Source organism: Gymnoscopelus microlampas (assembly GCF_963454915.1).
Source record: "Gymnoscopelus microlampas genome assembly, chromosome: 24".
In the NCBI taxonomy this organism is placed as follows: domain Eukaryota; kingdom Metazoa; phylum Chordata; class Actinopteri; order Myctophiformes; family Myctophidae; genus Gymnoscopelus; species Gymnoscopelus microlampas.
In genome coordinates this window covers 20,582,565-20,605,486 of record NC_139961.1, presented here as the reverse complement: position 1 = coordinate 20,605,486, position 22,922 = coordinate 20,582,565, and the positions used below count along the sequence as shown (strand labels likewise).

General features: G+C 42.9%; 2 protein-coding genes across 2 annotated transcripts in view; one reads left to right on the top strand and one right to left on the bottom strand.

Moving 5' to 3' along the window:
• The window catches only part of drc11 (dynein regulatory complex subunit 11), a gene marked incomplete at its 5' end in the record, with an annotated part of 126,913 nt that overhangs the window by 14,251 nt on the left and 89,740 nt on the right, over positions 1–22,922 (bottom strand). Inside the window, 2 exons of the mRNA XM_084050916.1 lie at positions 1,050–1,249; positions 10,982–11,089. Of these exons, the coding sequence (XP_083907042.1) occupies positions 1,050–1,249; positions 10,982–11,089 (308 nt within the window). The remainder of the gene's footprint in view (positions 1–1,049; positions 1,250–10,981; positions 11,090–22,922) is intronic.
• LOC311041006 (kelch domain-containing protein 3-like) lies at positions 18,931–20,468 on the top strand (the record flags this gene model as incomplete). The annotated part of the gene is made up of 2 exons (XM_084051443.1): positions 18,931–19,904; positions 20,306–20,468. 2 exons carry the CDS (start codon positions 18,931–18,933, stop codon positions 20,466–20,468), a joined length of 1,137 nt encoding a protein of 378 aa, XP_083907569.1.

Here is a 22,922-nt window from a genome sequence, read left to right as displayed (position 1 = left end):
ACACACACACACACACACACACACACACACACACACACACACACACACACAGTGAATCATGGTGGTCGCAGAATGCCACAGTGGAGCCGACAGCAACAACTGTGTGTTGACCAGATAGCCATCTTGTAATAAACATCCCGGCTAACACTGCTTTGTGTCCGACGCTTACAGACGCAAGCACGCCTGTGCTTTTTAATACTCTCGTTATGTACTCCGCGATAACATTGTAAAGCACTTTTTAGAATTTGTGAGGTTTTGTTCTAAAGTGGTGCATGTATGGAAAGATTGACGTGGAAGGGTTCTGATATCCCCATGTCGGTGTGTTTTTTTCCTACTAAGCTTGATGGCAGGGGTCTTCAACAGGGTTGTCCGGGACCCCTATAGGGGCACCTCAGAGTTACTACAGGGGGGGCCGCCAAATCTTTGTGTGATAGGACTTTCTTTTTTTGCATTAACCACTTGAACCCTAGCATTCCTATTCTGGGGAAAACTTTAGCCCAAAAGTTTTTTTTGGCCAAGATGTTTTGTGAGGAGGGAAAAAAGTACAGAGTGAAAGTTTACTACTGGTAGCGACTGGTTGCCCCGTCGCTAAGAGATCCTTCTGGCCGATCTACACGGTTACAGCTTTTCTCTGTTCTGGTCCCACAGTGGTGGAATGAACTCCCCACTGATGTCAGGACAGCAGAGTCACTGCCCATCTTTCGCCGCAGGCTGAAAACCCACCTCTTCAGGAAACACTACCCTGACCCTTCCTCTTAGCCTTGCCTACTTGTTGTCAATTATTTGTACGAGCTCTTGTTTTATTGGATCTTGTTTACTTGATACACTTATTTGTTTTAGCTCTTGCTCATTTGATTTTCCTATTTTTCTCATCTGTTTAAGAAAGTAGACATCTATGAAATCTATGAAAAATCTGCAACACAATTTTATACAACATGTAGTCGGGGTCCCTGCTTCATCTCTCTCTCAGCCAGGGGGTCCTTAGACTTAAAAAATAACGTTGAAGACCCCTGCTTTATGGTGCCGCAAATAACAGCTTTAGCCCCCACCTTGAAGACCATGTGCAGCAGGTACTGGAGGCCACTGCGACCGGGGAATTTGCCCGCCAGGTTGCCGGGCGAGAGGTTGAAGAGGTTGGCTCCGGTCTCGGTGCAGATGGCATGAACCAACATCTTCTTCCCCACGCCAGAAGGCCCTGCTAGGAGCAGGGACTTCACCAGAGGAGCCTTCTCATGGACGCAGTGGGAGCCTGAGGGACGAAGAACACTTTTATTTGTTAGTTTAGTCTTTATTTGTATAGTTTTCTTGGGGACCTCTTTTAGCTCAGGGGCTACTTTTCCAAGAGTGAATGTTAAAGGGATAGTTCACCCCAAAAATTACTTTTTTTCCATCAATTAGTCACCCCAGGTAGACTTTTTAGTTTTTGTCGCATTCCTAAGCCAATTGATGCCCAGCGGACCGGTAGGCAGCGGTTCCGGTAGGAGACACAAAGGAAACTCTTTGTGTCTCCTACCGGAACCGCTGACGGTCATCAAATTATTGGCTTAGGAATGCGACAAAAACAGAAGAATATCCATGAACTCAAGTCTCCATGGGGTAAAAAAAAGTCATTTTGGGGGTGAACTATCCCTTTAATAATGTACAGCACATATAAATACAAATACAATCCAATCACATCCATAACTAAGAAACCCCAAATCCCATGGGCTTATGTAGCAGCTCGTTCATACTTTATGTAATTGATTCCCTCGATTAAAATGTAGTCATTATAAGCAATTGTAATTTTTAACTGGGAAATGAAAACGGCCATGTATGATCGGACCCTGGGAAAAGAAGAGAGTTGTGATGGGATTTATGTCCGTCTACTGGTGGCGGATGCTAGAATGAGTGTAGTGGACACGTGGTTGAACCTGTGGTCTATGCCAAACGGGGATAGTTGTGATGTGTTTGTTGCAGCGCCTGGAGGAATTGAACCCCAGTCTCTCCATGGTGGTGGGCAGGAACTTTTTCAGATTTTGCGAGAGAAATAAGCAACCAGATCTATGAAAACAAGCCCAAAAGAAGCGACTATAGGTCACATGAGCAAAAATTTAAAATATATATATATATATTTTGAAAAATATTTTTAGATGGGGAGGGCCGTGGACAAATGCATATTCATTTGGGGCTCCATGACATGAAAATGTTTGAGAACCACTGGTTCAACAACATTAGGAAACAAGCCCAAAAAACCCACAACCACCAATAATTGACAAGCAACTTTACAGAAAAACAAGCACAAAGTCGCATATATAATAAGCAGACATGGCAACACTGGTTGCCGCTCAGAGACCCTTGGATAAATCTTTGGAGTATTACTTTGACAGCTCATCAACCATTTGGTTCCAGATTCCTAAACTCACAGTACAATACATCACAGGGAGAGACAGGAAGCGATTCAACGTCATCAGATTTCATGTTGTAGATTTTAGAGTTATGGCCCCACCCTGTATTACAAAGTCATTTGTCAAGCCTTTAGTTCCAAAATACCCAGAGAATAAACAAGTCAGATCAAAGCGGACATGCTCTCTGAAGCGCCTCCAAAATGATCCTTATAAATGCTTCAGCACGCCCTGGTCTTCAACCTCCCCAAAGTTTCACACGTCTCCACCCTTTTCCGTTCCCTTCATTGGTTTCCAGTTGCTGCCCGCACCCAGTACGACACACTGGTATGGGCCTATGACGTGCATTATCAAACCCTAAAACCCATTGGTTCTCAAAGTGGGGTCTTGGGAGGGTCCCAGGGGGGACCCAGCAAAAGTAGTTAACGTAGTATTACAATCATTTGAACCACTTTATCCATCTATATGTTGGCTATTCAAAAATAGCAGATCTACAAGCTCACAGCACGTCACTTCATGCCGCGAGCTTGTAAATCTGCTCTTTTTGAGAAGTTTTTAAAAATATAGAATATGTTTGGATATTTTTTAATAATTTTTACATAAATCTTCTCTTCTGGGGGTCCCTGGCACAAAACATTTTCAGATGGGGGTTCGTGGCCAAATACATATCAATTTGGGGGTTCTTGACTTAAATAACTGCTACCTATCCCTGCTCACTGGCTCTTTTCGACAAGAAGAACCAAGTGAACCGTGCCGTGCTGGCTAACATATTTCACAGGTTGTGGATTTGTTTCCATACGCCGCGGCTTGCTTTCAGATAAGGCTCTCAGAACCTACGATACGATACGGTACGATACGATACGATACTACTTTATTGTCAGTTTGCACTGAAATGTGTCTTGCGACCCAAAACAGCCATGTACAGTATGCAACATATAACAGTACACACATTTGACATGACACAAGAAAACAACAAAATACAAAATACATACATAAAGACATGCAAAGACAAGAGCAATGTCCACCACTCAGCCTACCCCTGGCCTATAACTCCTGATTAAGCCTCAATGTCGTCTGATGGACAAAGGACCTCTTCAGTTTGACCTTATTGTACAGTATGTTGGAACACCGTATCTCCTTCCTGAAGGCAGCAACCTATATTCTCCTTGCAAAGCATGGCTAGTGTTTGAAGTGATATTCCTTGCCAACCTTATCATACTGTTATTATACGTAGATGTATAGAGCCTCTGAAGTGGTTGTCCAACAATCTTTGAACAAACGTTCACTTGCTGCAGCAGCTGTGACTTTAAAGCTGCAGACAGACATCCATATGCCAAACCTAATTTGGGCCCTGCTCAACCTGCTCTAACTCTGAGGTCTGTGAATCCAAACTCATTTCAAATGCCTCACACATCGAGACACATTGTGAGGTGGTAGTTTGGCTGGTCAGGAGTGGTTCTGATTATAATGGCAACGTAAAAAAAAAGTAGTTGAAAAGACAGACATCCATATGCCAACGTATACCCCATACAGAGATTCTCTCTGCTGTACTGTTATGTGTGCTATTCTGACAACTTTAGCCAAAAATAGCAGATCTACAAGCTCACAACGCCTCGTGCTGCGAGGCGTTGTGAGCTTGTAGATTGGCTATTTTTGGCCAAGATGTTTGGTGGGGAGGGAAAAAAAGTACAGAGTGAATGTTTACTAAGTGTTGCGGTTTTAAGTGGTTAAATGTCTGAAAATACACATTAACATGAATCAAACATACACATAGCTGTCAAACAAGTCTATGAAGTTATCTATGAAATCTATAACACAATTTCACCTCCTACAGCAGTGCGACCTATCGCCTGTAGCACTCTTCTATTCAATCTGTCCATTCTTGACACTTGACACTTCTTGTTCTCATCTGACAGCAGACCACAAATGTGAAAGACCAAATGACTCAAATTAGTTTTTTTCCACACTTTTAGAGCATATCCGTGGTCATAAAAAGTCACTAAAAGTCTCATCTTAGACCTCGCATCTCGCTCTGAATCTTCCCCTAATCCGCCATTATCTCGGTTGTTGTTTTTCTCCTCGCTGATCGCTGTTTAACATAAACCTCGACAACTGCAAAGTGGAATGCCGCCGATTGAAACGGTCTTCTCTGGGCCACTCACACAGCTACCCTGTGTGTCTACAAACAGTTTAACGCGCGATAAGGTATTTAGCGAGGTCTGTGGCGACGTGAAAAAAACAAAAAAACAACAATAAATCGCTGGCACTGGTGAGTACATTATGATATTAAACTCTGGATATTAAACTCCACGGAACAGCGTAAAGGTGAGAATATTCCTGCCCTGGCTTGTCCTCTGGGAGTTGCATGGAATCATATCATCACTGTCAGGTGTAAACCTTATATGTCCAAAACTCTAACATTTTTTAAAATGGAAAAGATAACGTGTTCCTTCCAATGAATCCAATTTAATCCAGTTATTATTCAGTCACAAGCTCTTGTTAAAACTAAGTATTTATAAAAATCATAGACGCAGAGGAAGGTTGAAGCCATGTCTTCGTCTTGGCACAACCGTTACGTAGAAAATGTTTTCCCAGTTGGAAATGGCATCGAAGGACTCATCAAAGTGTTTCATTCCTACTCATCTGAGGAAAGAGGAGCTGAAGAGTCTTGAAATGAAACTACAAGGCCTCAAGCTTGTAGATCATCTATTTTTGGTAGTTTTGCACAACAATGTCGTACGCCAAAGTAAAATTATAGGGGTTAGAGGATGACCAGTTGCATTAGACAATGAAACAAAAAAACATAGCAAAAATGAAATACGGACAAACAAGGTTTCTGCCCGACAGTGACAATACCTGGCCCTGACACCCATAGTCCACAGTAGAGTTCAGTCACACAATAGCCAGATCCACAACTCTACAGGCCTATTGTGTGTTCTCTGATCCTAACCCATTAAGACCCGAGACCGATTCTACGAAACGTCTTCCAAATCCTAACCGTTTTCTGAAAAAAACATACGTTTCTATATCAGCGGTGCTCAAACCTTTTCATGTCAAGGGCCCCCTAAAATAGCAGATCTACAAGCTCACAGCACGGCACGAAGTGACACGCTGTGAGCTTGTAGATCTGCTATTTTTGAATAGCCAACCAATGTGCTTATGTATACAAGCTCAAATCTAAAATGACACAGATGCTTTCCCCGGGTTTGAATGGATTAAAGGATGTGCTGCTGGGTGTCTGCCAGGCCGCCGAGCGTGAGAGCCGGGCCGGACCACCACATCCACCACCACCACCCACCAGGCACAGAGAACCTGGCAACCCAGGGGGGGGGGGGGGGGGGGAGGCAGGTGCAGCGTGGTCCCTGAGAATCCCCACTGGTCCCTGGAGAGAAGAGCAGCTGATCAGCCCCCACCCACAAACACAAACAGAGTGAATTCACGCGCGCACACACACACACACACACACACACACACACACACGCACGCGCACACACGCGTTTGTATTACTATACTTGTGAGGACATCAACATTGTAGAACGCCAATTTCATGAATGCCGTTTTTTCCCTTGTGACAATTGTCAACCATAAAAAGAGCCATTTCTCTTGTGAGGACCGGGAAAAATGTCCTTACAATGTCTATTTCTCAACTTCTACTATACTTGTGGGGACATTTGGCCCTCACAAGTATAGCAATACATTGTCAAGTACACACACACACACACACACACACACACACACACACACACACACACACACACACACACACACACACACACACACACACACACACACACACACACACACACACACACACACACACACACACACACACACACGCAAACAATGGCTGGCAGAAGCTGCGGTAAAATAACAGCTGGTGATTGCAAAAAGTCACCTCTGTGTGTATTCAAACTGATCCAAGATAAACACAAACATCCTCATCACGTGACGATGAACACAAATGAAAAAAAAATCCTTTTAATCCTTAAACCAATTTACTTGAGTTGAAGCCTTTTGCAGACTTTCAAAGGCGCCCTGCAGATGTCATGTCTGCCATTATGCAATCTTTCACAGACAATATTCTTCCCCATCAAACTCTCCGCAGTGCCTTCATAAAAGCGTGCAGTAGGGGTCAGTGTTGTTAATGGTAAAGTCTTGTAGTCCTTGTGATCAGAGATTTTCCTAAATAAAAGCCATTCTCAACAAGAGACACCTCATATCGTCACTGTTCTGTGGAAACCAAGTCCAGAACTAGACTTTGGACTTGGTTTTTCTTCCTTGGTTTTACACTCCCGTTTACCAAGGAGAGTAACCAAAGAGACTTGGTTTTTCTCCTTTCTTCCTTGGACATATCCTGCACATATTTCTGGTTTATTGTGGGATGTCCCGTACAGCAATATCCTCTATTGACTATTATTCGGAACACAGCCCTCAAGGGAGCGTTCACAACACATAAACTTCCCCTGTGTCTTTGAACATGTGCCAGCTCTCAGCGAGAAGCCATCCGTGGAGAACAACAACAATGTGCTATTGTCAATTATAATTCTGAGAAACGTGCTGATAGTATTAATACACACAAGCAGGTGGTGAAGCACATGGAACGGAGCATGTCCACGTGCAATTGTATATATGCCAGTAATGGTATTTTTTGTACTTAACCCATTAAGACCTGGAACGCATCTGTGTCACTTTTTGATTTGAGCTAAAAAGCATTATTTTACACTTTGGCTATTCAAAAATAGCAGACATACAAGCTCATCCGCGCTATGAGCTTGTAGATCTGGTATTTTTGAAAAAAACAAATCAAATCTGTGTCTATATCTGTGTTTGAAAATCTGAGTGTTCAAATCTTTGAATACATATTGTTTTAAATCAAACGTTTTGAACTCAAATCTTTGCTTCTGGGGGTCCCTGGAACAAAATATTTTGAGATGGGGGTCCGCGGCCAAATTCATATCATTTTGGGGGTCCTTGACATGAAAAAGTTTGAAAACCACTGATATAGAAACATATACGTTTTTCAGAAAACCGTTTAGAAGGCATTTTGCAGAATCGGAACCTCAGGCCTCAATGGGTGTGTGTGTGTGTGTGTGTGTGTGTGTGTGTGTGTGTGTGTGTGTGTGTGTGTGTGTGTGTGTGTGTGTGTGTGTGTGTGTAAGCCCATCTACAAGCTCACAGAAGCATAAGATAGGACTTAAGTGTTCATCTCTCTTTCTGGAAATGTTTTTCCATTGGCTTGAGGTTTCCCAGTTGTCTCTTTATCGGCTACAGTTTTGAGAGCATGAGGCAGATTTAGTTAATGTTTCAACTGTTTCACATGAAACGGGCCCTGAGCCCACCCCGGGCCGCACGCAACGCAACGCTCTGTTCAAGTAAAGCAGATTCTACGTACATCAGCCCATAATTATAGAATGCTTTCCTTTATGACCCATCACAAACCTTGTTCGGTTTGGTTGTAATGAATCTGAGCAGATCTTTTGTGGCCTACACGAACATGGACAGAATGTTTCACCCACTAGGGTGGAATCCTTACACTGTGTGTGTGTGTGTGTGTGCGTGTGCGTGTGCGTGTGCGTGTGCGTGCGTACATGCATCCGTGGTGGGTTGGAGGGGTTCCCATAGTTAAAATATGTCTCAGAAGACGGCTTCCAGCGAGTCCACAGCACTTGCGGTTAACCGTGCAAATCACAGCAAAAAATAATCTGGTGCTAAGTGCCAGAGTTTAATTAAAACAGGGTACATCTAGTGCTGGCATTCTTTACCGTTTACGCTGATATGTTTAGCGCTGTAGAAGCCACGACGAGGACGCGGATGTAAACAATGGATGCGTGAACGATGGTCCCGTCTAACGCCAGGAACAATAACATCTCTCACGCGAGCTGCCATTGCGGAGTGATCGCGCACCGAAAATGGCTCGTTTTCACCACCGTAAAGTTAAGGAGATCCGGAGGTTTTTATCAAGGAGATATAATGGGAGTGGACTGGAGCTAGGTTTTTTGGCACCCATCCACATCTGTCCCTTCCATTTTAGAGGCACCTTGGATGATTGTAAGTCAAATAGCGATCGTCTACAAGCTCACAACAATGTGAGAATTTTTTGCAGCAATTTTAGCTGCTTATGCACGATGCCGTGAAACAGCGCATTTGATGTCATCATGTTCGCAATGTCAACATTTCACTGAGAAATACACAGAAGACATAGCATATTTCTTGCCACACTACTATTGATCTCCTCACATCATAACAGTGCGATTGAAGTTACAAATCTGTGTAGTTTTCCTATAGCTGTGCACACCTCTAGGATGCTCTTGTTTCTCATATTTCTGTTTATATATTTTGATACAGCAGTGGTTCTCACAGTGGGGTTCGGGGACCCCCAGGGGTCCTGGAGGGGGTTCCAGCGGGTCTTCTACATAAGAATTTGTTTAACCTCTTTAACCCTATATACAGTACATATTTGAAAATAGACGATCTTGTGAGCTAGATCTGATATTTTCTGGAATACTTCTGAAACATTTTAACAACACATGTTGTATGGGGGTCCCTGGCACAAAATATTTTCAGATGGGGGTCCGCAGCCAAATACATATACATTTGGGGGTCATTGACATGAAACGGTTCGAGAACCACTGTTATCCAGATTTCTGTTTGAGGCCATTTCATCTCATAGTGCATTAGTACAAAGATGAACTGACCTTTGACCCATACAATGAAAGCGTTTTGGACCCGGTCCGGTGGCCTCCTCCTGACCCCTCCTTTGTGACGGGGTCAAGAGGTCACACATGGAACAGCGACGCCACAGACAAAACACAGAAACCCTAGAGTGGCACGTGGCATTAATATTTCATCCACAGCGTGTATGCTGTGTGTGTGTGAGAGAGAGAGAGAGAGAGAGAGAGAGAGAGAGAGAGAGAGAGAGAGAGAGAGAGAGAGAGAGAGAGAGAGAGGGGGGGGGTGTGTGTGGCCTTTTAAACTGTGCGTGACCCTAGCAGTGACATGGTGGCTCTGCGGTGACCTGCCTCTCACTGTGAACTGAAGAGGTGTTCTGTGTCACCGTTACTGAAGGACAACATAAAGCCAAGCCTTTCAGCGCGTGTCAACATTGGATTTTCCAACAAGCAGAATGCATGAATCTTCCTCATAATAGCACAATATGATTCAGTTAAAAAATCGGGCCGTGATAGAGAATGACTGGATGGTGCCTGGTTTGATGCCAAGTTTTAAGCCAGTAGTTGTATGTGTGAAATGAATCAAGTTTGAACGGCTACATTTGCTATTTCTTAACTAAAATGTATAAGTTGTTTACAAGCAAGCTGCCATAGACTAGCGTTGCGTGTCTGTACTTCTCCTCCCCGTCTCTGAGCTCTGCCGCCGGCTGCAGCTGCTCGCTTTGATCCCGCTCGGATGACCGGCGCTCTCGCTTGGAGCACAGCTCTCTTATTTACGAGGGACACGACCATTTTATTGCGTTTCGTGAATGTCAGCGCTGTGAACATTCAGTCTCTCAGCTGCTGGTGTGAATTCTGCATAAGGGTCGGCAGTGATCCCCTCAAAAGAAACAAGTGGAAAATGTCACAAGCCCCGCCACGCCCCCTTCTCCTGCTCAACTGGACGCTGAGTGGAACGAAATTACGACGACCGATGGCCTATAAGTTGTTTGAATCAGGCTCCTGAAAAAAATAAATTGCACACATATGGGGCACTACAGCAGTGTTACAGCACGAGGGCTGCAGGAAAAAAATCGATTCGAATTCGAAAATCGATTCTCATGTTGGACGATTCAGAATCGATTCCATTTTCAAAAAAATCGATTTAAAAAATAGAAAAGTATTTTTGTATGATGACATTTTGAGAAGTGGCAAGTTCTGGGCTGAATCTGGAAAGAACATTGATTTTGATTCGTAAAAAAACGTTTTTTAAATGGATAATCGTTTTGAATAAAAAATTATAATCGTTTTTGAATCGAGAATCGTTTGTTTTGAATCGTGACCCCAAGAATCGCAATCGAATCGAATCGTGAGATAGCAGAAGATTCACAGCCCTATACAGCACTGTCTAACATTTCAAATGGCCATAACTCAGATTAGCGCAATATAGGACTGGATTTTCTCCACAGAAGGTTCTCCACCAGTCAAACACCAGTCTCTCCCAACCAAGTTCAGTCTGTCTCAGACAGACTCCTGCTGAGGAAGACGTCAAACTATCCGTCATCGGTCGGTGGGTGGGAGGTGGGTTAGACGTGGACAGACAGACGGATAGATGTCTTCCTGAACAAACAGACCGCCCTGCCGGTACAGAAGGCATCATTCAACACCTCCAGTCAAGTAGCATCAAAGACCCTATAGCTGGGTACACACTGCCTGGAGTGGGAGACAGGCTAGACAGACTAGTGTGTGTGTGTGTGTGTGTGTGTGTGTGTGTGTGTGTGTGTGTGTGTGTGTGTGTGTGTGTGTGTGTGTGTGTGTGTGTGTCTCCTCTTCCTCGGCTCTTGACCAGTCCTGCCCTGCATTTATGCGTGTGTGTGTATGTGTCAGTAAACTGACACGAGGCTGAACAGGTGTGGTGTGTGTGTGTGTGTGTAGTAGGTGTGTGTCACTCACCCAGGGGCAGGATGGCGTACAGGGCGACGAGCTGCCTGACGTCTGACAAAGAGGGCATGGGTTCAATGCCCGCCTGGCGCAGGGTGGTGCCCAGGTAGTTGTACTCACCTGGAGAGAGACAGAGACAGACAGACAGACGCACACACACACACACACACACACACACACACACACACACACACACACACACACACACACACACACACACACACACACACACACACACACACACACACACACACACACACACACACACACACACACACACACACACACACACACACACACACGAGAGGATGGATAGAAGAAAGAAGGAGAGCATTGACCATTAAAACCAGGAAAGCATACATGACATTTTAGATTTTAGCTATATATACAGCAACATACGTTTTTCATTTAGAACAGTGGTTCTCAAAAAAGTGCAGATATACTCTACAAGCTCACAGCTTGTACATCTGCTCTTTTGGAACATTTGAGAAAAATCTTGAAAGTGTTTTTTTTTTTAACACAAATCTTCTCTTCTGGTCCGTGGCCAAATACATATCATTTTGGGGGTCTTTGGCACGAAACAGTTTGAGAACTACTGATTTAGAAGGCATTTGTAGAATCGGCCTCAGGTCTTAATGAGTTAAATGTATGCGTGCAACAGTTCATCAAACTAATCGATTATAAGAAAATTAACGATAATTGATAACTTATTGAAATAATTGATTAATAATCTATCTGTATTTTCAGCATGTCATCATAGGTGAAAAGTTAAAAAACAAACAAACAGTGAAAATAGCCAATATACTGTACAAGCTCACAGAAGTAATCAATAGAATAATCGCTAAGAAAATAAAAGAAAGATGCTGCAGCCCTGATTAAAGGTCTGAATAATTGTATCCGTATAAACCGGTACACAAATCAAAAGAATAAAGAACACCTTGAACCTTGAGAGGGAGGGAGGGAAGAGGACAGGACAGGACAGGACAGGGTGTTCACAAATAACTGTACGGTGGAAACTTCAAAACGGTTACTTTTCAGGAAATGGAAAAAAAGAGCCTGTGTTCCAATGGTTCCAATGTAGTTATTTAGTGACAAAGCTCTTGTTAATAATTGTCTTTAGTTCAGTATTCATAAAAACCCACAGACTTAAAGGGCAAGAACTCTTTGGTAGAGGTTTGGGTTGTGTAGTTTACCTTGCCATGATGTAACTCCAAAGGTGGACAAGAAATCAAAAATAATTACTCCATTGATTAGAAATTGATAATTCTAAATATACTCCTCATTGATTTACATTGTACAGTAAAACAACTCTCAAAGTCACTCTTTAAGCATGTAAACTAACACAAACAAAGCGGATTCAGACAATATAGAACATAGAACATCGCCAAACCCAGTTCTACGATTAGGTAGGTCTTTAAATTATGAGACAACATGAAAAGTTTAAATATGGAGATACAAGGTTTCAACCCGACAGCAACGATTATGTACAACTTAATCTGTGTATAAATACAGTATGATTCATGTTAAGACTTGAACACACACACACACACACACACACACACACACACACACACACACACACACACACACACACACACACACACACACACACACACACACACACACACACACACACACACACACACACACACACACACACACAGAGTTACCTCATATTCGTTCCTGAGGCTATAGTTCATGAAAATCCTTTTTCTTGGTAGTCATGCTATCTCTGCCGTGTCTTACCATTACAGTATGTACAGTATGTCATCACTCCGATGATGTCACAGCAATGATAGACGTGCCTCCGCATTGCTCATTTATTAAATCATTATTCAATCTTTCCATAGCCACCAGGGACAGAAAGGCCTCACCAGGACAGTGATAATGAGGGGCGGGACGGTACATTCATAGTTATGGGAGTTTCGTTTTTCACGGGGAGGGTGCTGATTCATTCTTTAATCACTGTTTGGAAAATATCTGCAAAGGGAATGACTGTTCTATAGCAGTGTTTCACAAACATTGGGTTGCCACTAGGCCTGTCCCCGATTTCTATAGTCGAATCTGATTGGCCAAATGTTGCCTATAGTCGACTAATGTTGCCTATAGTCGATGATTCGACTGAGATTCGACCAGCAGTCAAATCAGACTGATTCGACTGCCAATCTCTCAGTCGAATCATGCAAAAAAAGTTATGCAATAGAGGAACATTCCATTTGGGCTGTAGGGGTGCTTAATATCTGATTTAACATATACTTGCTTGGTTTCTCCCAATAAATCATGATGTATATCCTATTTTTGGCAAACTATTAGTTAAAGGTAGGGTAAGTGATTTGCATTGGTTAAAATAAGTGTTAATTAGCTCTATATTCTGATAGTACTCATTGCTATAGAGTGTTTGTTCAGTAAAAGGAGTCTCCTTGTCTCTCCAGCTCTTTATTAAACAGAAAATGCATTTTCGATTCAGTTTCAGTTTAATTTCCAATTTTATCCAACCAGGGCAGAGAACTCAATCAGGATATAGATTAAACAAGTGAAATTGGAAGTGATGACACTAAGAAATTAGCAGACAAAACTGGAACACTATACAAATTAAGCTTAAAAATGGGTACTTTCTCCTGATTGGCTGAGATTTTGACACCTACCGGAAAATGTATTTTCTGTTTATTAAAGAGCTGGAGAGACAGGGAGACATCTGTTACTGAAAAAACACTCTATAGCAATAATTACTATCAGAATAGTGTTTTAACCTTTTAACAAAATACTTTATGTTTTAACCAAAAAATATCACTTACCCTACCTTTGATTAATATAACAAATTAGGCAATCTCTCAGTCAAAACCGACCTGTTTTTATGGGTGGTGAAAAACTATCCCAAAATGATTTCTGAGATTAACACATAACCCCTAACTGCTCCCTAGCACCATATTAATAGCACCCACCCAGTGACCAACAGCTCCCAGGGAACAACAGTAGAAGATTGTGATTGTACTGGTCAGCTGTACTGATAGAACAAGATGGGGTCTAATACCGGTGAGGCTCATATGGAGATCCCTGACACACAGTGAGGGGTCTCCAGATCCTGGGGTTTCTGGAAAACGTATCCTGGTGATTAACTTCTCATATTAGGGAGATCAACAGGCATTGGCTTCCTTGATTGTTCAACTCAGGGAGTGTACAAATGGAACCAAATGGACCTTTACAGATCTGCAACTCAGGGAGCGTACAAATGGAACCAAATGGCCCCGTAGGGGGGGTTCCGTGGCCTAATGCGTACCACACTGGGGGTCCTTGAAATTAAAAGGCTTGAGAAGCGCCGCTGTAGACCAACGGCATGCTGACTCTGTTACACTGAAGTGGACCTGACCTATCGGGCTAAACAAATTCCCCTTTCTCATGCCAAACACAGTACAGCTGGTAGCTGGGATGAAAGGCCTTCCGAAAACAATGGGAATTATAGACAGACAAAGCAGATGAGAGATCAGAGAAGAGGAGAGAGGAGAAGAAGGGAGGCACAGATTACACATGAATATCGTTGATGTCAGGCAGAAGCCTCGTATCTCCGACTGTTTATGTTTTTTCATAAAACTAACGTCCTACAGCAGTGGTTACTCAAACGCTTTGGTGCCAAGGACCCCCATCTGTGAATGTTTTGTGCCAGGGACCCCCTGAATAGAAAATTTGTGTTAATAATTGCAAAATTCTTCAAAATTCTTCAAACACTTTCAAGATTTTTTGAAAATGTTCAAAAACAGCAGATGTACAAGCTCACAGCACAAGTGACGCGCAGCAAGCTTGTAGATCTGCTAGTTTTGAATAGCCAACACATAAAATATAGGTAAAATATAATAACAAATTTAGCTGGGGACCCCCTGGAACTCCCTCAAGGACCCCTGGGGGTCCCCGGACCCCACTTTGAGAACCAATGTTATAGTACTTCATCATACAAGAGTGTCGCACAAAAGTAGCAAAAATAGCCAATCTAAAGCTCACAAGATGTGAGCTTGTAGATCGTCTATTTTCACTATTTTAATATGTTTTTAAAAAATATATTAAAAAAAGGAACCGTTTTGGACATGCAAGGTTTCCACCCGACAGCAACGATATCATAAAAACATCATATCCTGAGGTCATCCACAGGGAAGAGCAGATATCCGTCTGAGAGGATGAACACAGAGACAGATAATAGAGAGAGAGAGAGAGAGAGAGAGAGAGAGAGAGAGAGAGAGCGTATAAACGACATGAACAAGATGTGAGAGGTAGTAAATGAAGAACATGTCCCGAGAAGCGCTCACTGTACGTACACAAACACCAGCGGGAAGAAGAACGAATCCACACCAGGGAAAAAACTACATGGACCGCTTCGCTTGAAAATAATGAAAATCAGAATGTCAAATAAATGAAAGGGTGCCCTGAGAGACAGATTGTCCAGGGACGGTGAAGTGTGCGCGTATGGTCACAACATCAGATGAAGAGAGAGGAGGAACGCGGACAAATGTACATGTGGAGATGAAATAATGTGTATATTGTATGTAGTCAACAATGTTACATGTGCTTTTTCTTAATACAAGGGCAATTTTCTGAGTCATGGTCAGGCAATAAAGTTCTGTTCAATTCAATTCATTCAATTGTAGGTTTTTTCTTTTTCTTTTTTTTTTTTTTCTTCCCTATTCTAATTCTCAAGATTGTTCTGTTTTCTTGTATCCTATTCTGGTTTGGTCTGCTCTAGTTGAATATATTCTACTTTAGTTTAGGAATTCCTGTGTTTCGGAATCTGTTCCATTCAATTCTAGTGTGTTCTGTTGTATTTGATTATTCTAATTAGTTCTGTTCTATTGTTTGTAATCATTAGAAACAGTCATTATAACGATACAAATAGGTATAGCAGAGCCTGTCACACTGTTATGCTAAATGCCAAAGTAGTAAATATGTAAAAATATAAGGTGCAAGAGTGGGAAGTAACAATGTAATTTCTGGGTGCTGTGGATGAAAAAAAAAGTATGTATAGGAGTGCCCTGAGCCGGTGAGCCCCCAAATATTTGAGAAGCACGGCCTTAGAGGAAGGCATGAATAAAACATGAACAGGTGGAGAAATCAAAGACAAGCAGGTCTGCTGGACTCATATGTTCACATGTCAAACGATGGGACGAGAGCATGGAAAAACGAAATGTGGAGAAACATGAAGAAGATGGATCTCAAATCACGGAATAAATGCAGGGCAGGACTGGTCAAGGCTTACAGAGCCGCCGAGAATAGCTGAGAAAGAGAAGAAACACACAAACACACACACAGGACAAAATATATGTTGTGACAGAGAGCGTCCAGGGACACTGGACGATGAAAGACCCAAAGAGAGAGACAGAAAGAGGAAGATGAAAATATAAACGAGTTCACCATAGACGTAAGATGAGAAACAGACAAAACGCATAAGAGAGGTGGAGAAAAACAGAAACAGATAGAATCATTTGAAAAGGATGAAAATAAATGAAAACAATCTTGACAGTGTCCAGTGACGCCCCGAGCTACACGAATGAAACATTGTGTGTGTGTGTGTGTGTGTGTGTGTGTGTGTGTGTGTGTGTGTGTGTGTGTGTGTGTGTGTGTGTGTGTGTGTGGACAGAGAAACCTGTTCACAGTGAAGAGCACACACAAAGATCACAGGAACACACACATGTGCTGAGACGTGGAAACGATGGACGATCGCATGAAAATGATCAGAAGCCGTTGAACCGATGAACAGCAGTGAGTCTTGGAGAGAGAGAAAGAACGGACAAACGCACACCAGAGAGATTTAAAACTCCCTTGTCCCTGGAACCAGATGTAACACACACACACACACACACGCACGCACACACAGGTGTTTTACTATACTTTTGAGGACATCAACATTTTAAAACAGTGATTTTATGATGCATGGCTTTTTGGGGGGGATTGACGGCTTTTATCATAAGCCTAAAGCCGAAAAATTGCAGATCTACAAGCCCACATCTACAAGCCTACATATCTACAAGCCTCACTGAGAGCTTGTATATCCGCTATTTTTCGGTGCACGTCATCAGCGCGCAACTAAGTGTAAATCAGGCATAACTCCATCTCTAATCCCTAAACCTAACTTCTAAATGTCTAATCCTAATTCGAACGCCAATCTGAATCTTTTCCTAATTGTAAACTTTTATCTTCTTTAAAATATATTTTGTAACCATAAACAAAAAAAGACAGAAAATTGCGCTCACAATATCTATTTCTCAAATTCTACTATATACTTGGAGTATAAGTGGGGACATTAAGGTCCTCACAAGTATAGTAATACACACACAAACACACACACACACACACACACACACACATGCACGCACGCACACGCCACCCGCCGGCTTGGGAACAGATACTAGCAGAGTCTTCTCTCCTGCGTCCGAGGCTTCCTACTGTCTCAATAAAAAAGACGTGAAGGACAAGGGTACGGACGTCTCACTTTTCCTTTCAAGTTCAGAATACAAAGAGAGACCCAGAGAGGGAATAACTCAGAGCTGCTGTAATGCAGACAGCATGGCAGAGAGACGTCACAGCTAAGATGGATGAAGATGGATGAGTGGGTGGAGGGGGAGAGGGACAGACAGAGAAGGCAGTGAGCAAAGTAGGCAAGGTTATTAGGGTTATGAATTTTTCGTTTGTTTTCATTTTTATTTCGTTTTGACTTCGTTTTGACGTTAGTTTCAATTGGTCTTTAAAGCGGGTTTTCTACAGTAGTTTAGCATTTATTTTGTGAAAAGGCATAGTTTTAGTTTAGTTCTTTATTGGTTTCAGGTATCATTTTAGTTTAATTCAAAAAGCTAAGAAAAATAGTGAAAATAGCTGATCTATTCGCTCACAACACCACGCCTTGTGAGCTTGTAAAACTTATATTTTCACTATTTTTAAAGACAAATATTGGATACTGACAAAGACTAAAACTATAGGGATATTTAGTTTTAGTTATAGTTCTGTAAACACAACACAGTTTCAGTTGGTTATCTGGTGAGCTACATATCATGTTACATTAAGACCTGAGGCCGATTCTACAAAATTTGTAGAATCGGCCTCAGGTCTTCTAAATCCTAACAGTTTTCTGAAAAACGTATGTTTCTACGGTGCTCAAACGTTTTCATGTCAAGGACCCCCAAAATGATATGCATTTGGCCGCGGACCCCCATCTAAAAATATTTTGTACCAGGGACCCCCCAGAATTAATTTAAGTTAAAAATGTTTGTTTTAAAAAAAATATATATATATTCAAAGATTTGCTGAATATTTCAAGATTAAAACAAAATAGTAGATCTACAAGCTCATAGCACGGCACAAAGTGACAGCGTTTATTTCTCCACATAGAAGGTGGCAATCCTAGTTACTTTGATGCAAACTTTAAGGAATGCTTGAGCAGAAAAGATGGGTCCTTAAATCACTGATGATACATGGGGAATAATCTTAATTTTTATGAAGGAGGCCGATGCACACCTCAAGGGCGACAGGTGTGTAAGTAAAAAATTCACAATTTAGGAGGAGATCTCTGATTAAACCAAAGAATAGGACCCGCACACCGTCTGAATCTTGCAAAAAAAAATGTAGCTCTTTATTCTACGTTTCGGTCATTAGACCTTCATCAGGACAGACAATTGTCTGTAAAATATACAACAGTTCCATAAACGCTACACATCGACTATTATTATATTATTATATATTACTATGTGTACATTATCTATTCTTAAACAGGACAGCTTGCTTGGGCTGGGGTTACCATGGCAATCATTTGGCCTCCCCGATAGGCCAACCCAACCCATCTGCTTTGCTGATTAGACAGGTTTTGCGTGACATTTGGGCCGCCATACCAACATTAAAGTCTAAGTGTTCACAACAGTATGCCATTTATTTTACAGCTGGAGTCTCGATGCGTTTCTTTTAATCTATAGTGTTCTATAGTGGCTTAGATGTTTCGCTGGACGGTCCACCTGAAAGGCGGACCCAACAGAGACAAGGACCATGCTGCTGTTGCACTGGGGCACAACGTGTACTCGTTCGGAGGCTACTGCGATGGGGAGACCTACGAGAACCACAGGGATCAGATCGAGGTGCACGTCTTCAACACGGTCTCTTTGCACTGGACGACGTTGCCCCCGGTGACGACCGAGCGAGGGGAGCGCCCCCTCCACGTCCCCTCCATGCGCCACGGCCACACGGCCGTGCTGATAGACGGCGTGATCTACATCTGGGGAGGGGTGCCTTACTGCAGCGCGCTCTACGCCTTCGACGTCGACACCCACAGGTGGTTCAAGCCGAAGATCTATCAGACCGTTCCGCGGGCGAGGTACAAGCACACGGCCTGCGTGTTGGGGAAGGTCATGTTCATCTATGGAGGGTTCAATTGGACCGGGTGCACTAACGACATCTATAAGTTGGACACCACCACGATGGTCTGGTCTTTGATCGACACCAGAGGCACTCTGGCGCCCGTTTCGTCCTGTCACTCCGCCACCATCATCGGGACAAAGATGTTTGTGTTTGGGGGCCTAGGGGACCAGTTGTACAACAGCATCAGAGTGTTTGACACGGAGACGGACTGCTGGCTAAGAACACCGGCGGTTAGTCGCAAATATCACTCAGCTTTCGCCTACAACGGAGAGCTTTACATATTTGGTGGCTGCGACAAGGACTGGGTCTTCAATGATCTGTGGAAATTCAATCCGCTGACCTTCACCTGGACTAAGGTTGAGCCCAAGGGGAAGGCCCTGTGTTCATGGATGACTGGTATGTGCTGTTGCATGGTGGGAGACTGCATCATTCTCTTTGGAGGATACAAAGGATCCACGTACATCCTAGACCTGAGTCCGAGTCTCAAGACGCTATGCAAGCTAACGGTTATCAAGTACAAACTGGAGCGGTCGGAGCTCCCACATAACATCAGGTGGGAGCTGGCAGCAATGAGGCCGCATGCTGTCAAAAAAAGAAAAGGAAGAATTATAATACGCAAGTTGGCATACTGGCGGCGTGCACACACTATTTTCCAGTGATCGGTGCAGCCGTTTGTGAGATTAGCACCGGAACAAACACACTATAAGCGGAAAGCAAGATGGGAAGCGATAACAAAGTGAGAAGTGAGACGATGGGACACAGAAGCAGAAAGGTTTCTGCAGGATTTCAAAAAAGCTCTAGAAATTAGGTCACAAGTTCCCATCTTTATAACAACAGTGAAGGGAAATATGTGCCTTTAACGCCACAGTCCCCTCCAGGCTGGCTAACAAAATGGATGGACTGGGACTGAACTCTGTGATGCATGACTGGGCTCTTGGACTTCTTATCTGCCAGACCCCAGGTGATCAGGGTGGTCAGCCAAATCTCAACCTCCATCACCTTTAACACACTGGAGCCCCCCAGGGTTGCATACCGAGTGCTCTACTATACTGTAAGGCCAGGAACAGCTCCAACACCCAGCATCAAGTTTGCTGATGACACAATGGTGGTCAAATGACACTGAGGGACACTGAGGGGGCTTATCTAGAGGGGGTGGTAGGGCTGTCGCAGTGGTGCCAGGAAGGCATGCCTCTTTCTAAACGTGGACAAAGGACGTCTGTAGACGGTCTTACACGCCCCTCCTGATCAACGGAGCATCAGTGGAGAGGGGTGAGCAGCTTCAAGCACCTCGTGTGCACACCACCAAGGCCTGATCTGGAGATTGCACGCAGAGACTGTGGCAAAGAAGGCGAGACAAGGCCTGTACCACCTCAGGCATTTGAGAACAATTCAGTGTCTCGGAGAAGGTACTAGTCTGTGTTGTAGGACCCAAAGGCAGGACCTCAGACAAAGCAGGAGATGAGGATCACAAACATAATTTTACTAGTAGGAACAATACAGATTTACAACAAATACTGAACTCAAAACATTACACTAAACATGATGACAAGGAACCTGACACACAACTTATGACCCAGCACTGAACACACACAGAAACATAGTCTTTATAGTCTCAGCAGCTCGTCACCAAACCAGACTCAGCTGGTCCTCACAGGTGACGGCATTCAGGGCAATCAGACTCAGAGCAGAGCGAGGGAGGGAGAGGCAAACAGTCACATGGGCCCACTGTAGAGGCCGTGGTCATGACAGTCACTGTATGAGGAATAGCTGCTCCCAGGACCTGTGAGTTCTAAGACAGGTGGTGGTCGGCTGAGTGCACCACAGGGGAGCTTCCTACCATCCGTGCAGCATGCATACAGTATATGAGAGACGAAAAAAGGATTGAGAAGGACAGACACGCAGCCCAGTAATGAACTGTTGGTGACAATGTGGACTGGCACGCGTCTGAGGGAGGGAACTCAAGTCTCAGGATAAATCCCAGCAGATGTTGGAGCCCTGAACCAAGAACACGGACATAAAACAAAAACAAAAGTAGAAAAATAATAAAGACAAAATAAAAAAACAGACTGCATTCATCTGTAAATAATAATGCTTGTTTGCTCAATGTTATTGGACTAATGTACAGAGATAAGCATACTTTGTAAATATATACCTTTTAAATCTGTATACAGTATGCTGAATTGCACTGAGTGCACTGATGTATAAATGTTTACCTTCTTCCAATCTGATACTAAATTTCTCCCCCCCTTTTCATACATTCCCCATTGCTGCTAACGTTCTTTACAAAAGGTTAAAATGTGTCCTGCCAGTACTTTTAAACAATCGTTTCTTTTCTTTTAAATCCTTTTATTTCAATTGATCTTATCAAATTTTTCCTTTTTATTTAATTACAACCCAGCGTGTGTATTGTATTGATGTTAGCACCATCTTGTGTAACCCCACTAGCATTCCGCTGCTTGCACCTGTGATTGACAAATAAACTGTTTGATTCTTGATTCAGTCAAACACACAGACTGACCCCCTTATAGACGGGCTAGCCACCTGCAGAGACATGCTGTACACAAAGGCAGCCAGCCAGTCTATTAATGGCTACTCCCTCCTTAAACCCCCTCTACCCGTTCCCCCATCCTTCTCCCAGAAGGTTGATGACATCAGAAGCTCTTTTTTCCATCTTCCCACACTAATAGAGTGTCTAAAATCAAAGGTTCTCAAACTTTGTGCTGGGATCCCAAGTGGGGTCACGGGAAGGTGAAGGTGGGGCCGAATATTGACCACTGAAAAAATAAAAATGTTCTCCATTAAGTCTGTTTTATTAGTTTTTAACCACTTGACCCTAGCATCCATATTCTGGGGGGAACATTTGCAGAAAATATCCCATCTACAAGCTCACAGCGTGCCACACAGCGACGCATTGTGAGCTTGTAGATTGGCTATTTTCGGCAACAAAAAGGGACAAAAGTAGCCATGGGGAACCCTGGTCAGCTCAGTTTTAGTTTACTAAGAATAGAGGGTGTAAGTGGTTAAAAAGGATATCCTGTGAATGCATTTTCTATGTTTTTATTTAATTTTAATTTTATTAAAGGTAGGGTAAGGGTCATTTTTTTGTTTTGTTAAAATAAGTATTCAATAGATATTTATATAGTGTTTGTTCAGTAACAGGAGTCTCCCCGTCTCTCCAGCTCTTAAGTAAACAGCAAATGTATACGTTTTCATGTCAGGATACCAATAGCCTATTACCCAATCAGGAGAGAGAACTCGCACAGGATACAGAATAAACAAGTGTAATTGGAAGTGGTGACAAAGAAATGAGCAGACAAAACTGGAACTGGAACACAATGATAAATGGGTACTCTCTCTCGATTGGCTGAAAAACTGCAAGAGGTGGAGAGAGCGGGAGACTCCCTTACTGGACCTACACTTTATAGCAATTATTACCATCAGAATATGGTGATTTAACCTTTTAACAAACAAAAAAAAAACACGTTTTGTTTTAACCATATCAATATCACTACCTTTAAGGCTATATATGCTTCCATTTATAAATGTGTACAGACACACTTTCCCGTAGCTT